The following is an 18,651-nucleotide window of genomic DNA, read 5'->3' as shown; positions in this document are numbered from 1 at the left end:
TGCTACGTCAGGCAGTACAGGGCCTGCAAGTGTTTCTTTCTTTCTTTTCTCCTGAACTTTGAAGGACACTGTCCAAATTACACAAAGCACTGAACACCTTTGGAGAACAAACCACTAAGTTTAGAAGCTTAGACAGGAACACGTTTTTTCCACTGCCAAGGTACAGAATAGGGGCTGCATAAGGAAGGATCTCACACAGCTATAATAAGCAAAATATTCAATGAAAGAATGTGAATCTTAGAATCTGTCAGAATATGTCTGAATGGTTAAACTGGCTAACTGTTGCCATTGTCAGTTTTAACAAATAGGCAGACAGTGTACTGCTGAAATCTAAACAAAACCTGCAGTCTTTATAAAAGAGCTAACAATGGTGCATTGTTTTAAAACAAGAAGTATGACCTCACATGACCCTGTCAATCTTGATTGTATAACCAAGCAGAGTAGATTTAAAACTGAAAATTCTGAAATAACATCAAGAACAAGTTACTGTGAAACCTTTAAAAATAGCTTTTCATTGTTTGCTGAATATCAGTGCCACAACTGAGAGCAAAAACAAGAATCATACTGTTAACCAACTCAGAAACCATGTATAACAAAAACATAATAATTTCTAGTTCCTTCTGTGTATCCAGTTTGCTGTTAGGCTATTTATGATAACGCTTTTCAGGGATTATGCTTTCCTTCACTTCGTAATGCTATTATAGATTATTCCCTCCACTGGTAAGATAAAATTTGCTCGTTATTGATGTAGTAATACAATACAGAGCCGAAATACAATATAGAAAGTAGTTTTCAACAACTTTCAAATGTTTCATCTTGAGTACTTAAACTCTTTTAAACTGCATCAGTATTTGTTTGAGAAAGGGAAATTCTGTCAGGGAAATACTTAATCATTAGTATTTTTTTAAATTATTTTTCTACTCTTACCTGCCCCATTAAGACCCTCACACAAAACAAAGTTGACCCTCATTTTTCAAAAAAATTAAATGTAATTACCTTTGCCTATAAGGACACCTATTTTGGAATCCAACTTTTCTCCTGGATCACAATTCCTTGTCACTAGTTTAAGCACAGGAAGAAATGGTCTAACATCACAAAGTCTCCGTGTTTCATCCTCTAATTCTTCATGTACAGCAGTCTGATTCACGCATGAGAACATGTAAGAGTCAATCTCCAGGAGGAGATGAAAGAGTGGATAGGAATGTGCCTGCTTCCATAACAGCTGAAACAAGAAAGCATAGACATATCTTACGGCACTGAAGGTAACATTGATTTCCATTTATGTTGCCAAAAGAACATAAAGGTAACACGTTCACTAACTTGGTTAATTTTTATCCCTACATATCATTATATATTTACTTTGTCTTGTTTGTAGTCTCTACCCTTTGGTGATTTTTAAGCAGCAACTTGTGTGCATAAATATCCCACAGGTAAAAAGCACATATGGGCAAGTACTATGAGGCGATGAGAGAAGGGCAGCACTAACCCTCATCCTGACACCTACTCTGGGATTGACCCATTACAGTCTATTTGCAGCAACGCTGCAGGACCCCCGGCTGTCACTACAGTCACAAAGCACTCCACTGATTTTGGAGACAAACGTTCTTGACACTGACCAGCAAACCATCACTTTCTGCCATCCATTCCTATAGCTTCCTCTCAAAGTCCTTCTCCCTCAAGACACGTCTACACTTTCTTTTTTCCAGTAATTATTGTAATATATAGAGAACAAGTTCCCGCTATGGAACTAATTCCTGAATGAAAAAATTCCCTGTTGTCTGGAGAAGCTTAAAGTAAATTTATTTGTAAATTACTGGCAGGCCACTAAGATACGTCAGTCACCCACAGTACACTAAATAATGCTTTACTAAACTGAATATTTAAGCAGTAGATTACAGCTTAAGTAACACAATGTATCAAACCATAAAATAGATCAAATCCTTAGCAGAAATCAAAATTGGAAGTAAAATAGCTCTCCTGACCTAAATACTATTCAAATCTTTATCTGTAAGAATATTTTTGTCCTAATTTTAAAAGTTTACATTTTATGGATTTGTTTCTGAAACTTATTTTGAAACAGGAACTGCAGGATCAATAACACAACAGCATAAATCTCTTCTCAAACAACTGAAGCTGAACTGAACTCGTTTTGCCAAACTGAACATACCTGCATGTATTTCACAGATTTGTACACTGAATTCTGCCTTCCAGAGATGTATTCCAGTACATTTTGCGTGGCTGGGTGAGAGCTGATCTGGCAACTACCTTTGGTGTAGAGCAAAAATTCCAACTTCAAAGGTATCAAAAGACTAAATCTATTATTGCCTATTGTTCTTCTCCAATAGCTAATTATATTGATTAAAAATCTGTACCTTTTTCTTTTTTCCTCCTGAGTTGTCTAACTTCAATGTCGGGCTACTGGTACTTGTTATATCCCTTAATGAGTGTAAAAATTTAAAAAGCCATGCAGTCGCTGAAACTGACTTCCACTGAAAGCTGCCATTTGCCATCACCCAAAGTACTGGCCTGGTAGAATTACAAACTCTACAGAAACAAAAAATATTTCAGCCCTCAAATAATTGGCTATTTTTCTTCTTTTCTCTTATTATAATCTTAGCAGTTTCACACATGAGATAAACTCCTTATATTTGCTCTCAAGTCCTCTATTTATACATGCAAGGGGTCCACAAGGGCTTGTCACAGCAATGTGGTGGGAGCAAGCTACTAATCCAGTACACCGTCAAAGCCTTCATTATTGTTTGTTTTCAAACACAGTGATTTCCATGAAAGACCTCTGCAGTTACGATCAACATTCTTTTTCTTCGAAAAACAGCTAAGTATCAACAGTGCCTGTTTATAGCATGTTAAGCTTCCACGTGTCACAACCACCAACAAAACCAGGCAGCTTAGTTCAAGTCCCTTATTGTCGTCACTTACACACTTGGTTTTTAAATTCTTCATCAGTTGAAATCACTATCAGCTATTCCATTATCTTACCCACGAACTAACCTGTAGTTGCCCAGGTTACCCTTTTACTAAAACAACAATGAAATAATTCTGACTGGCAAAACGTCAAGTATTGAGTATAGCACAAAACTATACTCAATAGTATAGTGAAGTGGATCACTTCAATTTCTAGTGGCACTCTCATTTCTTCTAAAATACTACGGGGGCTACTGCATAAATAAAAAATACTTCAGTGTCCAGAAAGTTTCAAATTAGGAGTACAATAAATTATATGAAGCTATATGATACACAGAAAATAATTTCTATAAACAAGTGAACACTCTCAGACTGAATAGGAATGAAAAACAATATACTTATTTACCAGGCAATGCAATGGCATGAGAAATCACACTTCTTTATTTTCTTTTAGAAGGTTATTATGCTTAATGAGCAGATTACTTGGTGTTGTAATCCACCCAGTACCTAATTCCACAGTAACTTGTCTAAATGCCCTCACACAGCCATTATCTGATGAAAGGTCAGGAGGTTTTTCTTTAATATCTGTGGTTATTTCCTTATATCTCCCCTTCGAGTATTCCCTCATTTTTTAAGTGACGCCCTAACAAGGCACTTGCACACAACCTTTAAGGAGTGGCATACGTAGTTTTTAAAGCATCCATCTTTGGTGTCAATCAAAAGAAGGCGAAGCACAATCTGTGACTTCTATATTAAAAATCAAATTAGACACAGCGTCTCCTGTTTGCATACTAATCAGAGGAATGTTAAATCAATGTACAATGTATTACCAATGTGTTAAAAAAAGGTTTAGATGTAGCAATACAGTATTAATACAGAGCTATTAGAATAGTCTCTGAAGCATAACCACCAGCAAGAAGTAATTTCTCCGAACCTTGCCATCTGCCCAAAAACATTCCAAACCCCCAGAGATATAGACGTCTTTATTAATCAATCTGCTATGCATGTGCCTTCAATACATTATTTTTTATGCCTACTCAAATTCATTACTTGATTTGCCAAAAGGCACATAAAAATCAGAAACAGCACTCATTCCAAATATAAGTTAACTTTAAAGTTCACCATTGGTAAAGGTTAACCAATTGGTATTACCTGTTTAATATGAGATATGGTGGCATCTCGAGGGACATCCAGTTTGATGTAGATTCCAGTGGGCAACAGGAAGTCCACAGATATTGAGCCATCAGCACCAATCTGTGAATCCACTGCCCAGATATCAAGGCTGTCTGTCACTGCAGGAGGCATTATGGAATCTCAGTAATATCATAACCACATGGCCTTAGGGGGAAAAAAAGAAATTAAAATTCAGTATACTTAACCTTCTATAATTAGACACACATTTTAAAGCCTTTGGAAAGTTTACGTAAGTCTGCTTGTACAGCTCAGCTCGCAAGTCTGGCGTCTCAAATGCCAGTACTGCAAACACATAAGTGTAGTTTTACTCATTAGTTCCATTTAGTATAATAAAAGCACTTGCCTGGTAAAGCACTATCGTTGAGATGTTTATATCATTAAGACAAAGTAATACAAGAAAAAATTAACTAATTAGAGGTTAGCTAAAACAAAGTTAGAAATTCATTTTAGATTTTCTCTAAAACTATTTATCTGCATAAAATACAATCCAAGCAAACTTCTTGGACAAAGCCTGGCAATATTTAATATGAAAACACACGATCAATTTCATAATTTTGTTTTTTGCAAATTTCCTGTTAGTTGTCCACAAACGTGGCCAGAGTGACATATTCAACTTGGAAGTCTGTATTAATAGCAGGAAAATAATCTTCAACTGTATTAGAAAGTGACATTTTCCTCTGAAGACATTTATCTCACTTTGCTTTCACCCTTAAAGAAAGATGATCTATGAATTCCACCCACTGCATAAGCTACATCCACTGCAGGGTATAGGGAAACCCCTCGTGTGATCTACTTCAACTCACTACACTGGCTTCCTGATGACTTGCCCTTCATATTTCAAGACGTTTTTATTTACTCTTAATGCTACCACTAGTTTTTCCTTCCACAAGACCTTCCAAGTCTTATCTTTTGCTTATCACTCTCTAAAGATGTGTTTTCCCTTCAATCACTACTCACTGAAGTATCTACCTTCCTCTTCATCCAGGCAACGCTCTTCAGCTGACAAAGGGATGGAAGTGTTGTAAAACACTGTTGTAAAGCACTTGTCCAATACAGACAAGTTACTCGTACACCTTTCTAATTCTTGTTGGACATCATGAGATGTGCGAGATCACCATTTGTAAAATAATAAGCCAGAATGTGCAATTCCACTAATATTACAGCTTTCCACTGCTTTTATCACTCCTTCCCTTCTCTTCTAGATCCCTTCCCTGTTCTGAAATCAGGCATGTTCTGCTTAACTGAAGGTATTCCCCCTCTTACAGCACCAGCAGAAAAAGCAGGATGTAACCAATGCACTGGGCTGTTGTTCTTTATACATCACAGAGCAGGTTCACACAAGCTCATTGGCAAATGAAAAAATAATAAAAATTAGCACAACAGCCTTTGAAATCCAGTCACTACTGCTGACTACATTGCTAAAAAGTCCGTTTGACACACAATTATTTTCCCCTTTGATAAGGCACTAGGCAAAATCCATTATCAAAGGTAATCCTTTCTACAGGTGCTAAACATAACAAAGGTATACTTAGATACAAACCAAGACTGCTTAAGTCGGTCATACCACTGAATTACAGATAATTATCATGCTGTGCAAATGTTCCCAATGTAAATGCATTCATGAATACAGCTTTTCAATCCCAAAGCACTTGATCACTATTTTTCCCCAAAACAAGCAACCAGGAAATCTTTTTATAACACACTATAGTTGAACCCACACAACACTCCAGGAGACCAACTGCATCATAACTAAGGTTCCCCTTCCTCTATAGCTTATCTTTTTTCCTTTATAAAACAGCTACTAAATCCAAACTTTATGATATGCAGGAGTTAATGCTTTATTTATAGTGAGTTAAATTTGTTTGATACTCCTATTCACAGAAATTCAACTATTTTAAAATGGCAGGCATTTTAAATCAAACAATTCATTGTCATGCGCATCATCGTCCTTAACTGACACCAGAAATGCAGAAGTGGTACTTCAGAAAGTCTCTCTGTAACCCCTTGTTTGATACAGACAGCTTGCAATGAAATAAATAAATAAGCAAGCAAGCACAGGGGAAAGCTGAATGTGCCTACAATGGATAACAGAATATGCCAACTACTACAGAAGCCTAACTTTTCGTTGACAAACAAGCTATTAATATTTTGTAGGTATTATAAAGGGCTGTTCAGTGCTAACTTTTACTGATCATCATTGTCACACAAATAGCATAATTTAAATCACCACTTTCACAGCCCATCTTTACCTCATTCCTCAGTACTGGTTTCTATCCCTCCAGTTACCGTAAATATACAAAATTGCTCATCTGGCATTTGGAAAAATTCAGGAGATGAAAATCTCCAGCAGAGAAAGAGGGTTGGCTAGAAAGAACTGAAATCTCCTAAAGCTTACCAGTCACCAGCGGAATAGCAAGTCCCAAACCCACATGGAGCCCAGCTAAATACTCAAAGCAGCTATTTGGTACCACAGCCGAGCTATCATCAGCTTACCAGTTCAAAGCTGACTTACATATGAGACAAACACGCTTCAGTCTCGCCTCTAACTGCCATGTAAATACACCGAATAACGAGACCCAGGTCGTTTCAAAACCTTTCCATTCAGCCTTAGCAAAGTTGTGAGGACCTACACAAGCATAACTGCTGCCAACACATCTTGTTACCCCCCCTAAATATACGGATCAGTTAGTATTTTGCTTGTACTAGATAAATAACATAGTAGAATTTTCATTAAAGGCAAACAAAAGACCTCTAACTTTTTCTGAAAGCATAAATATATAAGGAAAATATTTTTCCTCAATAGAAGCAACAGCAAGGGAGCTCCTATCATCATCATCATCATATAATAGTTTATCACCATCAGGTCCTCATTCCCAAAAAAACCCACTGTGCTGCACCAGAGTAAATCTAAATAAAAAGAACTGGAGCTGGGGGTGTAGACCTGGTGCCAATCACAAATCATGTATGAAAATATTTTATCTTAATTACCAGATCTTTACAAATGCATCCCTTCACTCATCAATGGGTGTGGGAAGTTTAGCACAGTGTGTGATCTCTTAAACTGTCTAAAAGAAATAAATAAAATTTAACCACGTCATGCATTACAGACTACGCTATTAGAATAACACAGGATCTACCCAAAAATTGAGAGAAAATATGTAGTTCCTCATTACCAATCACTATCTTTAGCAAGCTACTATTTCAATGGGATATTATTTCTTTTCCACCATCCAGCAACTTCTACCCATAAAATCTTGGCCGCAATTTTGCTGTAACTGACAACAGTAGTCACAGAAAAATCATTTGAATTATCTAAAACTAAAGATTTTTCATACTTGGACACACACACAGTATATTTTCAGCTATTTTATGCGGTCATCATGGTAAAACAAAGTGGCATGGCCATTATAAAGCATCACTTTAACAGGCACAGCAGCAAAGGAAAACATTGAAACTGTTCTACGCAGTTATTTTGTTCACAATTTCTGTTTTAATTCAGCATAAGATCTTTTCTATTCTCAGCCTCTTTTGGATTTTTTTCCACAACATTTGCAATCGTGGAAACCACTTCAGTGCATCAACAAGAGTTTTAAATGTTCAAAGAAGCAAGACTTAAAAATGCTGTTACATACCCTATAACCTAGACACCACAATGCATACAAAGTTCTTGTAAGATACTTGTTTACAATTACAGACTTCCAACACAGACATCAGAATCTTTTAAAATTACATTTCCCTTTTCAATTAAAAAGGGAAGAGGAATCATCACGCCAATCTGAGCATGCTGGGAAGCTATTCTTGCTTTCAGGCACTTACTTAATATTTCCTTCCTCAAGGAAACAGGTTAGTGTCTTTTATAGTCAGCACCCAGTTTCCACCACTAGCTGACATCACGGGGTCAAGAGAGAACAAGTATTTATACTGAGAATAACACTGATTGCCAACACGAGACAGCCGTGAGAATGAGTCATAGGCCAAACTGCAAAATGTGTGGTGGCACTAGTGACTAACGAACAATATCGCATCTAGTAACTGAAACAAAGGCAGAAAGCCATCTGGATTGGGAGCAATAACACCAGAGACATTTTAAACAACTTCCAGCTAAAGGAAAAAAAAAACAACCACCAAAATAATAATAAAAAGCTATTTCAGGCTGTTAACCTCATAGCTATTCTTGCCTACTGTCACAGTAAAAACAACTTGTCATTCAAAAGAAGGAAGTAATTAAAACAGTACTTAGTCTTGGCTAGTCAAGCATCTAATCAACTAATATTTGAATTTAATAGCAGCAAAGCCCAATACTAAATGCTTTTCTCAGTCACAGGTACATAGTATTGATATACAGCATTCGAACCTTCCCATGTGAAGTGTAAATTTTCTCTAAACTTTGACTTACGTATTTCAGATTCGTATATATGTGTATATATATATATACACACACACTCTCTTAATCTCAAAACAGCTCAACTTGTATTTTAGTATACCAGCAGTTCTGAAAGAACTGCTTAGACTAATGGAAAGAAATGGAACACAGATTAGAACATCTGCAGACTGAGAAAAAGAGAAAGAAAATTGTGTCATAGCTTCAGATAACTACGGCCTCAAGACGCAGTTTTACAACTGGCTAAAACTGACAGAAGATCATACTGCCCTTTCTGTCAGCAGATCAGAACACCGATCCAACGGAGGTTTTAGGTATTACTTTTCTTTAAAGTTAGTTTTCAGTCAAACCAGCTTTCTAAGCAGGCACACTGCAGGAACACAGAGAGAAGGTGGTGGTAACACTTAGCCAGGAGCAGGGCAGGACCATCCCTTCTGACAGCAGCCCAGATCTTGAGCAACTTGAGCAATACATGAAAAAACACTTTCATTTGCTTTCCACAGGGAGAAAGAATTCCCAAATAAAAGACAATTAAAATACTAAATGCCTAAAGCAAAATGAATACTTCACACTAACACAATTTCAGCTAGGTTAAAGGAGGGGAGGAATCTAGTGAACCATACAGTAAGTCACGCAGCTTTTCATCACTGATGTCTTCCATAAACATTCACTTGTCTTGGACTGCTTCACCACAGAAGCGATGTAAGCTATTTTTGTCTTCATTATGGATTCCTGCAGAGGGTGAGAACTTCCTCTGTGAAATCAATGTGAAAGTTACAGAATTTAATTTTCTGTCTTTCCTCTGTATTGTGACCTTGATCAGAAGATAATCAGACATTATAAGTAGGAGGGACCAGCCAACAGACCACAGTCCCTGAACAGCTACTGAGAACAGCTATGTGTTTGCAGGCGCAGGGTTCTTCACTGCTGTTCTTGTTTTGTTGTGGGGTTTGTGTGTGTGTGTGGAGGGAGTGTTTTGTTTGTTTTTTAAAACAATTGTTTTTTTTAAACTTTCTTTTGAAAATAATTTATCATATCAGCCAAAGACTTAGACATTAAAGACTACTCGCAAATCCACATGAACTGTTATTAACATACAGCATTAATCTACGTCAGGTAAGTTCTTCTAAAACCAACATTTTGAAGAATGCACCAATTATGAAATTTCACACTATGTCATTAATTTGGAAATTCTCCTTTACGTGTGAACTCCCACAAATCCCCTAGCACTCATCCTTTGAGGTGTATTTTTTCTGTTATTAAGAGAACATCAATGTAAATCCAATGCAACACTCAATCTACTATCCTGAATCATACTCAAAAAGAATACTAATTAAAAAACAAGTAAAAGAAGCTGCAAGGAAGCTGGTAAATATAAACACTCACATACAGAGTGTTAGAGGAAAAATTCTGACACCCTGTTATCTCTCATAGCATTTATTCTCCTGGGCTGCCTCATAGCACCAAGAAAACGTAGTCTTCAGACAATTCTTAGTAGAAGAGATGTTGTACATGTGAAATGATGTCACCTATCCCTGAAACGTGGTCACAGTTCTCTCGGGATGAAATAAGTATTCTATCCCAAACGGATGGCAAAAAGTAGGGGGGGGGGGGGGGGGGGGGGCGGGGGGTGGGGAGGAGAAGAAATCACGTGCATATGAAAAGTCGGTTTCCTTAAGAAATAAGTTTCTTTTACACCACCTCTTTCAAACTATGGGTGCATTTTAAGGGCACATAACTATTCTACAGCTACTTCAGGTTAAATACAAACCTGGATTTATTTTTCTTTTCACTAAAAACATGAATGTTTACATAAAGGACAAATATTAGGAAATAGCTTGTTTTGATTATGCAAAACTAGATCCACTCTGCTTATCCAGATTTTTGCTTTATATAATAAGTTATTACAACTGTTAAGCACCACATTCAAGATGATCATCACTGTGATCAATACAGCTTTTTATCTACTGCTTGCTCTGTCATGTGGCAGTCAAGGGGCTTAAAAGGTCTTGCAGTGCCAGTGAAAGCAGTTGAAACGGGCCACCCTACCCAGACACACAAGAAACAGTGTATTTAGCAGTCTCTTACTGTCCAGAACATGACTAGATGACAATCAGACCACAGTAATTTTTCTAGGAAACAGCAGCAGCATGTCACATAGTCTAAGTATGAGAAAACTAAGCACTACACAATATAATCATTGTAAATCGTTTTTCTAACGACGTAAACATCTAGTACTTATAAAAAGATGAAGCAAGCTATAAAGGAAGAATTGTGACGGAAAGAATCTAGCAGCAAAGAGAAAAGGAGTCAGAATATGCAGGAAGGGTTTATGTCCTATGAAACTTTAGAATGGCATTTTTAAAAGGGAAAAAAATCCTCCTCCTTTATGTTTGAAAGAATTCTGATTTCTTCTGAAGCCTCTGAAGTCAAATATATACATTAGATCAGTGTGCCAGTTCATGGCTCTGTAGAACTACATCCTCTTCTACTCTGAAAATCATAATGAATTCAGAGCTGCTGCCACAGCCCGTGAGCTCACAGGTCCAAGAGGACCGTTCTGCAGTCAATACACTGGCAGCAGGTTCAGAGGGTTGCCCAGGACTCCCGTTTTGCTGACTTCCACTGTGTTTACACTGACTGTAACAGGAGCACTTCAGACACCAGCTTGACTCTCCCAAGTCACTTTCCTTCCTGCACGCAGTTTCACCTTATCCGTAGCTCACTTTGAGGGCAGCCTACAGGCAGAAGCAGTGCTGTTACGCTTTTCCCCTCTCTTGGTTACCCCCACCTCTCTAGCCACACAATGGAAAAACAATACGAACAAACATTAATAGTTTTCCATCAACTCACAGAACTACCTGCCTCACCCTGTGACAAGCCGGCACCATATCTGAAGCAAGGGTGGGCTGAGAATACTGCCATTACCCTCCAGCAGCAGTCACAGGGATGAAATTAGGTGTAACGTGGAATTGCAACCTAGGTTTTGTTTAAAGGTTTAACGTGACAAGAGAAAGCACCTATGCTAAGCAATGCGTGTGCTACCAAGAACTGTACTTTCTCTTCACTAGACCTCACAGATCAACACAGGACCAATAGTGACCCTCTTTTAAAGATGGGATCTAATGCACTGACAATTAAAATTTATTTTGTATGTTATTTCATACCATGCCACTGAAACTACTATTTTGCCCCAAAGAGTGAACCCACTCAAGGTTCTGGCCTTCTACAGCTGCATAGGTGAATTTCAATCTAAACTGCTTACAAATTTAAAAAGTAAATACAAACAACTTGATTATAGATACAAATGCCTGAATCATCAAGCTAAGATTTTTCCACTCCAGGAATGTCATGGTTATCTAGCTAAAATAGCAAAGATTTTAAGAATTCAAGACATCTACAGTGTAGCCTGGGAAGTTATTTTTAAAGATCATGTGGTACTATAAATATTTCCCAGCAGTTTAGTTCAACTGCCACATGAGCTGGCCCTATGGAACAGAAAATTAAGTGTCCCTTTAGTCAGGATTCCTCCAAAAATCAGAATAAAAATATCACCATTTAGTTTTCTAAAAATATCTATGTATAGAAAACATGAAAGGCCCTTATTTAAATGTCATTCCCTCACAGTGCTCAGATGGGATACCAACACTGGTGTCTCGCGCTATTCAAGTCTAGATTCTCTCACTCTCCTCATGAAATATAGCTAATTTTCCACAAAGACAATTTAATTAATTCTTTTCCACAGTCCTTGATTATTTTGCCTGTTCATCTTCTGTAGCTTTATTCCTCTGCTGTACCCACAGCATTACACACTGAGTTTTAAAACCTGAAGCCAGGATTTTAAAACCACAATGAATTGGAGTTCTACTTTTGATATTAATGCATCTAATATAAAAAGTGGCCCAGTTTTCAAGAAAGTGTTGCGCACCTAATTTACAATTTACTTGAACAGGACTTGAGATATGTGAAAAAAAAATGCAAACAGTGTCAACTGGTTTCAAATTTAAATTTTCATTTAAATTGTAAGCAACTTGATTTGAACAAGATGGTTAGATTAGGTACCCTCTGGTCCATCACTTCTTATGGAATTATTGTATGATTCAATGAAAGTGTAATTTAAAAACTGGCTGTAAATGAGATTATTGTCTTCAGAAGATTCTTCCTGCAAAGCAACTCTACAGGTAGAGAACACCACCATTAAAATGGCATTCCAAACTCAGAAGACTTATCAGAACTTGTTTGAACAATGAGGATAAAAAGGAAATTCTTACTCTCAGTACTTTATACTCAGGCAAGTTAAATACAGTTCCTGCTCCCTCCAAAGATTATTCATGATGAACCAACAAATGAATAAAACTTAAGTCCCAGCCTTCTGATAGACCGCAGACAATTCACAATCATTCGTAATGAACACAAAATACAAAAGTAACGTAAGAGCTTCTCACAGCTAATTCATGACTATCCTTTGCTCTATCTTGAAATCACTATATAGAAACATTTAAAAAATATATATAAAAATAAGGAGTTTCAGGCCATCTTTTTGTATGTTCAGTTAAAGTGAGTTTCAGGGAGCAAGAAAAACTCCATTCACATTTAAATGCTACTGTCTGCAATTGTCTTTAGAAGCATTTCATCACTGGATCACACTGAAGCTGAGACCACTATAAGAAACATCCCCTTTCAGCCTCACTGGAATCCAGTTCTGCTATGGTCAAGATGGGGGGGGGGAACGTAAAGAAATGGAAGAAAACAGCAGATTAGAAAAGCACTGTCATACAACTAACAGTTAATCTGACACCTTGACCAACAGAGTCAGGGAGACAAGAAAGAGAAACTCAAAGGAAGCAAGAAGCCTAGCCAAATAATCCAGTATTCTATGTCAACTGGGCTGTGAGAACATAGCTGGTACATTCACCTTTAGGAAAATTTGTAAACAGCTCTCTCAGATATTTTGGTAAGTTTTAAATAGCAGCAGGCAGAGTGGGACCCAACATGAAGACCAATGCATTCTGTATAGCATGCTCCAGGATAGTAAAGTGAGACTAAAGATCTGGGAGAAGATTAGACCTGGTTAGTTCACAACCTAGATAATTCACTTTTGGTAATCCAGATTACTGTAGATATTTTATGTACTAGGGGAAGGTTACCATGAAACGTTAGGATATGTTGAGTTCTAATATTAGAAAAATATTCTACTAAACATTTAAATGATGGGATGCTCACGTAGATATTTTAAACAACAACAAAAAAATCAAGCTTAACAAAAAAGGTGAATGGAGCTGGCACAAGGGAAGAAAGAGGACTGGGGAGTCAGACTGAAGGGGAAAGGAGGAGAAAGACCTGTACCTTAACCCAGAACTACCTTAACACAGAATAAAGATGTCATTTTAACACAGGTGAGTCAGTTTCCTACAAAGCTGCATAACTGCTTGTGCCAGCAAAGTGAAGATGTAAACAGAAGCAAGATGAGATGGTGGAGGAAGAGTGACAGTTTCTTCCAGCCCAGGGCCGGCTTGCCACTTTACAGTTCTTAAGCTCATTTTCAAAAATGATACATAAAACTACAGCCCTAAAGGTCTGGCTTTATAACAGCCCAAGTTATTATTCAAAAGACTATGTAACATGTGTCATGAATCTGAAAAGGTGCATTAATAATCTGGAGTTGTGCTTATTGATTTACTGTACTGAGTAAACTGTAGGGTCCCCATGCCCCACTGCTGTACCAGAATTGTACAAGAACTTCACTAGTTTACAAAAAAAAAAAAAAAAAAAAACCAGAAAATATTAAATCTGTATAGTTCTCTGCTCTCTGGTATTTTCTTGCCTATTCTACCACTCAGAGTAATTTGTTCTACACTAATCACAGAGGAAAGGAGGAGTAAACATTCCACTCACAAGACATTTAAATATCACAGAATCAATCAGGTTGAAAGAGACCTCTAGCAACATCGAGTCCAGCCATTGCCCTGACACCACCATGTCAACACAGGATATATATAAATGGTTAATATTTCCTCTCCTTTTGAATTGCACAAATGGACCTAGACCATCAAATTTCACCAGCAGCCAACTATCTCCTTCAGCTATTAAAAAGTTACATGTCTAAATTATGAGCTAGATGACTTTCTAGTACAAAAAAAGTTAAGACCAGAAATTGAGGTTTTCCTATATATAGATACCTCTTCACACAGGGACTAAAATATTCACTTTTCAATTATTTCTGATATTTCAATCAAAGCCTCTAGGAAAGAGGGTTAATCTCCAGCAGACAGATTGTATGCATCTAGAAAGAGAGGTAAAAAGTGAAATAATTAAAAACAGTGTAAAATTAATTAGGAATGAAATTTTCTTCTAAAAGGAGGGCACACAGGCCAAAACACGGAGCTATCACACACGCAGACTGTGCTTAAGTCTCATATACAGAGATGTCAATGACACTAAAAGTTTGAAAGATGCCTTTAAGGGAAAAAAAATAATTTACAAGCTTCATCAATCAAGCTTGATTGGGTCAGTCTTCTTACATAGGGCGATCTGGTTTGCATTTTTGCAGTAGTTTTCTTTCCAACACCAGCTTCAATGTCACCCACTGCACAGATTTAGAGGTGGCTGTTCACAGCTGTTTGTTCTATGAAACAGGACATTCAATGCTGAACAAGCATTGAAAGAAACGCAACAATTAAAAGTCTAATGAAATACTTCGATGTATTTTATGCATCTTTTCATGACACTTATTTACAAGACACCTGAAATATAATGTCATTGGTAGAAAAGAATAATCTTAAAAATCACACACCATCAATACCTTTGTCATGAAGTTAATGGTAATAAAGCCAAAAGTAGTCCTGGCCATCATCATAGGGACAAAAACAATCAGATTATCTGAGAATCACAGACTAATTTAGGTTAGAAGGGACCTCTGGGAGTCATCTGGTCCCAAGATTAGTTTCAACACTGAAGTTAAAGCATGTCGCTTAGGAGTTTGCACAGTCAATTTTGAAAGTCCCCAAGGATGGAGGCTCCACAGTCTCCATGAGCAACCCGCTCCAGTGCTTAGCCACCCTCACAGTTAAATTTTTTTCCTTATGTTCAATGGGAATTTCTTTTGTTGCAACTTGTGCATTCTGCCACTTGCATTCTGTCTTTCCCTCCACCTGAGACATCCGGCCACATCTCCTCTATAATCCTCCTTCAGGCAGTGAAAAACTCTAGTAAGACCTTTCTCTCCTTGACTTCTCCGAACAAAGGCCATGCACATCGTCCCCGCACGTCACAGCTGCGGCCCCCAGCCACCTCAGCCGCTGCCCTCCGCCGGACACTCCAGTCTGGGAGCACCCCTCTTGTTCAGAGGGCCCGCAGCGGGCGAGCGGTGCCGGTTCCCGGCTCCGAGGGCCCCCAGCCGGCGAGCGGTGCCGCGAGCACCCGCCGCCGCCAGGGCGCGCCGCCAGGAGCCGCCCTCGGAGGCTCCGTCAGGGACCCGTGGCGGGAGGCCGGGCCGGGCCGGGCTCTGCGGGGTGCTGCTCCCCTGCCGCCAGCTTCTGCAGCGGCCTTCAGGGCTTCGTGAGAACCCCACCTGCGTTTTTATCTGTGAATACAGACGCTACTCACACTTTATTTTAATGTTTTTAATACTTCAATGAAGGATTCCGATTGCAAAAGACTGTGTGATGACTTAAATCTGTACAAGCATACATAAATGTCCATATCAAAACAAACAAGAATAAAGGGTCAAACATATTTCCTCAAAAAGGACAAATTAGAATCAATTTTAGGTTATAACACCTGAATTCTCTAAGTCCCTTAAAAAAAGGGGGGGGAGGCAGGTGGCAGAAGACACAAGTTGACTGGCTACTGAACACATGAGCGAGTCCTGTGCCTACCGTCAGCCTGTGTGTGATTTAAAACGACTAAAGCTGTCTCCAGTGGACATTTTTCATTTCATTTGTTTGGAGAGCTCAGTTTCAACTTTATTGCCCATCTGTTTCAGTAACTTGATTACCAGAGTCAAGAATTAACTTGTCAAAATAAGCATGTAAGCAGCAAATCGGTATTGTTTTATTTCCACGTTGTGACAGATGGCTGCATTTCTACTGCGTTGTCTAGTAAGTCAGCAAAAGACAAACAACTTCACACAACACAGTTTCTGAAAACTTCAGAGGTCAGAATTCAAGCATCAGGTGCTACAAGAACCTTTCACAAGTATGTATGTTTACCACCCACTTGACATATGGAGGAGATCAGGAACTGATACAAATTTACATGTACTCACTTAAAATTGTAGCATTTGCTACACACTAACACACACATCAACCTCTTTAAATCAGTGTTTAATTGAAATTTTGTAATAATTTATTTCCTGCCTTTAAAAAAAAAAGTTGTCAATCCAAATGTGTTACTCTTCCAGTTAAAAATACTTTGAAAAAATACCAACTAGGAGAAGTTTAGCTTGCCTGACTAGGTTTCACAGACATTTTTCTACCCATATTATGACACCATGTACACATCCCTTTTGAAAGAAGAAGCTAAGAATAGTCATTTCCTCTTGACAATAAAGCAATATGCCAAAATATACTTGTTGTAAACTAAAACCATTTTCCACCCCCTTTCAGTTCTAATGGCCAGATATTTTTCATTCCTAACCATGCATTCAAGTGTATTTACAATGACTCCTGCAGAATTACATTCACATATCACACAGCATGAGTAAAATCTGCATCAGACAGAAAGTAATGCAGATTTTTCCCAGTTTCTAACCTCTAGAAGAATATGCTTAACATCTTACAATCTGATGCAAACGAGGTGACAGAAAAATGATTACATTTCCCATCTCAAGCAAAGGAAGCACACAGTAATTAAGAATTACATTGTATCAGTATATAAATATTTAGGTAACAAAAGGTGCAATCCACAGACCCTGAGTTAGGTAGCTAAGCTTCTTATATCATGAGAAGCAAGTCTTAGCCTAGAATTCACAAAAGTTAGAAGTTAACTAGAAAGAGTGAAGACAAGACATAACTGAGAGCTATAAATTGAAGACTTATGCTAGTCTGATGGATGATGAAACTGCAATACAAGACAAATATTAAAATACTGACAACAAAAATATTAAAGTCGCACAGAAAATGCCAGGAGTGGAAAGTTACAGCCAAAAATACAATTATATTTTAAAATTTCCTGGAAGATACAGACAGGGCTTTAACATTTGCCAGCAAATCAGGAGTTACATGTAATTACATCTATACTAGGCCACTTCCTGCTCAAAACTATACTCAGAATACAGAGGAGCCAAGAGAAAAATCTGAAGCCCACCTAAATTTCCTAAGATACAACTGCTTCCAAGATGGGAGATGCTTCAATAAGAGTCCAAAAGTGTCCATTACCAGCTGATCAACTGACTTGAGTATGGAGTCACTGATTTTTGTTTTTTTTAATGCAACTATAACAAAGCTAAGTACAATAATAGCCTCATAACCATGCTACTGACTTTACAAGAAAAACAAACAAAAAAAACAACTGTAGTACTTACTCCAGAGAACCTGTTCCTGGTTTCAGTCTGACTGTGTACTGAAGATGCTTTTATTAAACATTGTTTTCTTACTATTACCCTTGTTTTCTCGAAAGGTTCCACAAGATGACCTAAATGTGACCTAAAAAAGCAAAACACAATATAATTAACCAAATGAGAAAATCAGCAATTTATAGTTTGCTTAATAGCTCCATAAACTTTTTGTGCAGGAATATCTAACCACACATTTTCATTCTCTTTGAATACTACAGCACCATATTCACATTACACAACTACACAGTCTAACAATTAAATGAATGTCAAATCCTCAAACACTAGGTTACCAGAAAGAAAAAGAGAAAGGAAAAAATATGTAGGAGATACCATTTATTCTAACAATATAGGCATCTATAATCATGAATTACGTAGTCAAAAACATTTTTTTTAGCTGCTACAATTATTTTTAAGTTTTGCTACACTCAATTTGGATCAGATCAACAGACGTCCATTGCAATGAGAGACCAAAAAAAAGGGAAATAGAGTTGCCTTCACTCTCTAACCACACTCTCTTTTTATAGTTGGCTGTAAGCTGGTTTTGGTTTGTTTTTTTTTTTTTTTTTTCAAAAAAAGAGTGTAATGTCATCTGTAGTTT

General features: G+C 37.6%; 1 protein-coding gene across 4 annotated transcripts in view; it reads right to left on the bottom strand.

Annotated features, from left to right (window-relative positions):
• The window catches only part of PIK3CB (phosphatidylinositol-4,5-bisphosphate 3-kinase catalytic subunit beta), a 138,843-nt gene that overhangs the window by 41,142 nt on the left and 79,050 nt on the right, over positions 1-18,651 (bottom strand). For all 4 annotated transcript variants that reach the window (XM_068406030.1, XM_068406033.1, XM_068406031.1 and 1 more), the window contains 3 exons: positions 18,021-18,141; positions 4,075-4,260; positions 997-1,222 (listed from right to left, as the gene is read on the bottom strand). In XM_068406030.1, coding sequence (XP_068262131.1) covers positions 997-1,222; positions 4,075-4,227 — 379 coding nt within the window. In that variant the 5' untranslated portion in view covers positions 4,228-4,260; positions 18,021-18,141. The remainder of the gene's footprint in view (positions 1-996; positions 1,223-4,074; positions 4,261-18,020; positions 18,142-18,651) is intronic.

This window comes from Nyctibius grandis, chromosome 8 (genome assembly GCF_013368605.1).
Source record: "Nyctibius grandis isolate bNycGra1 chromosome 8, bNycGra1.pri, whole genome shotgun sequence".
Lineage (NCBI taxonomy): Eukaryota > Metazoa > Chordata > Aves > Nyctibiiformes > Nyctibiidae > Nyctibius > Nyctibius grandis.
Note: the sequence above shows the minus strand (reverse complement) of the source record. Positions and strands in the feature narration are given on the sequence as shown.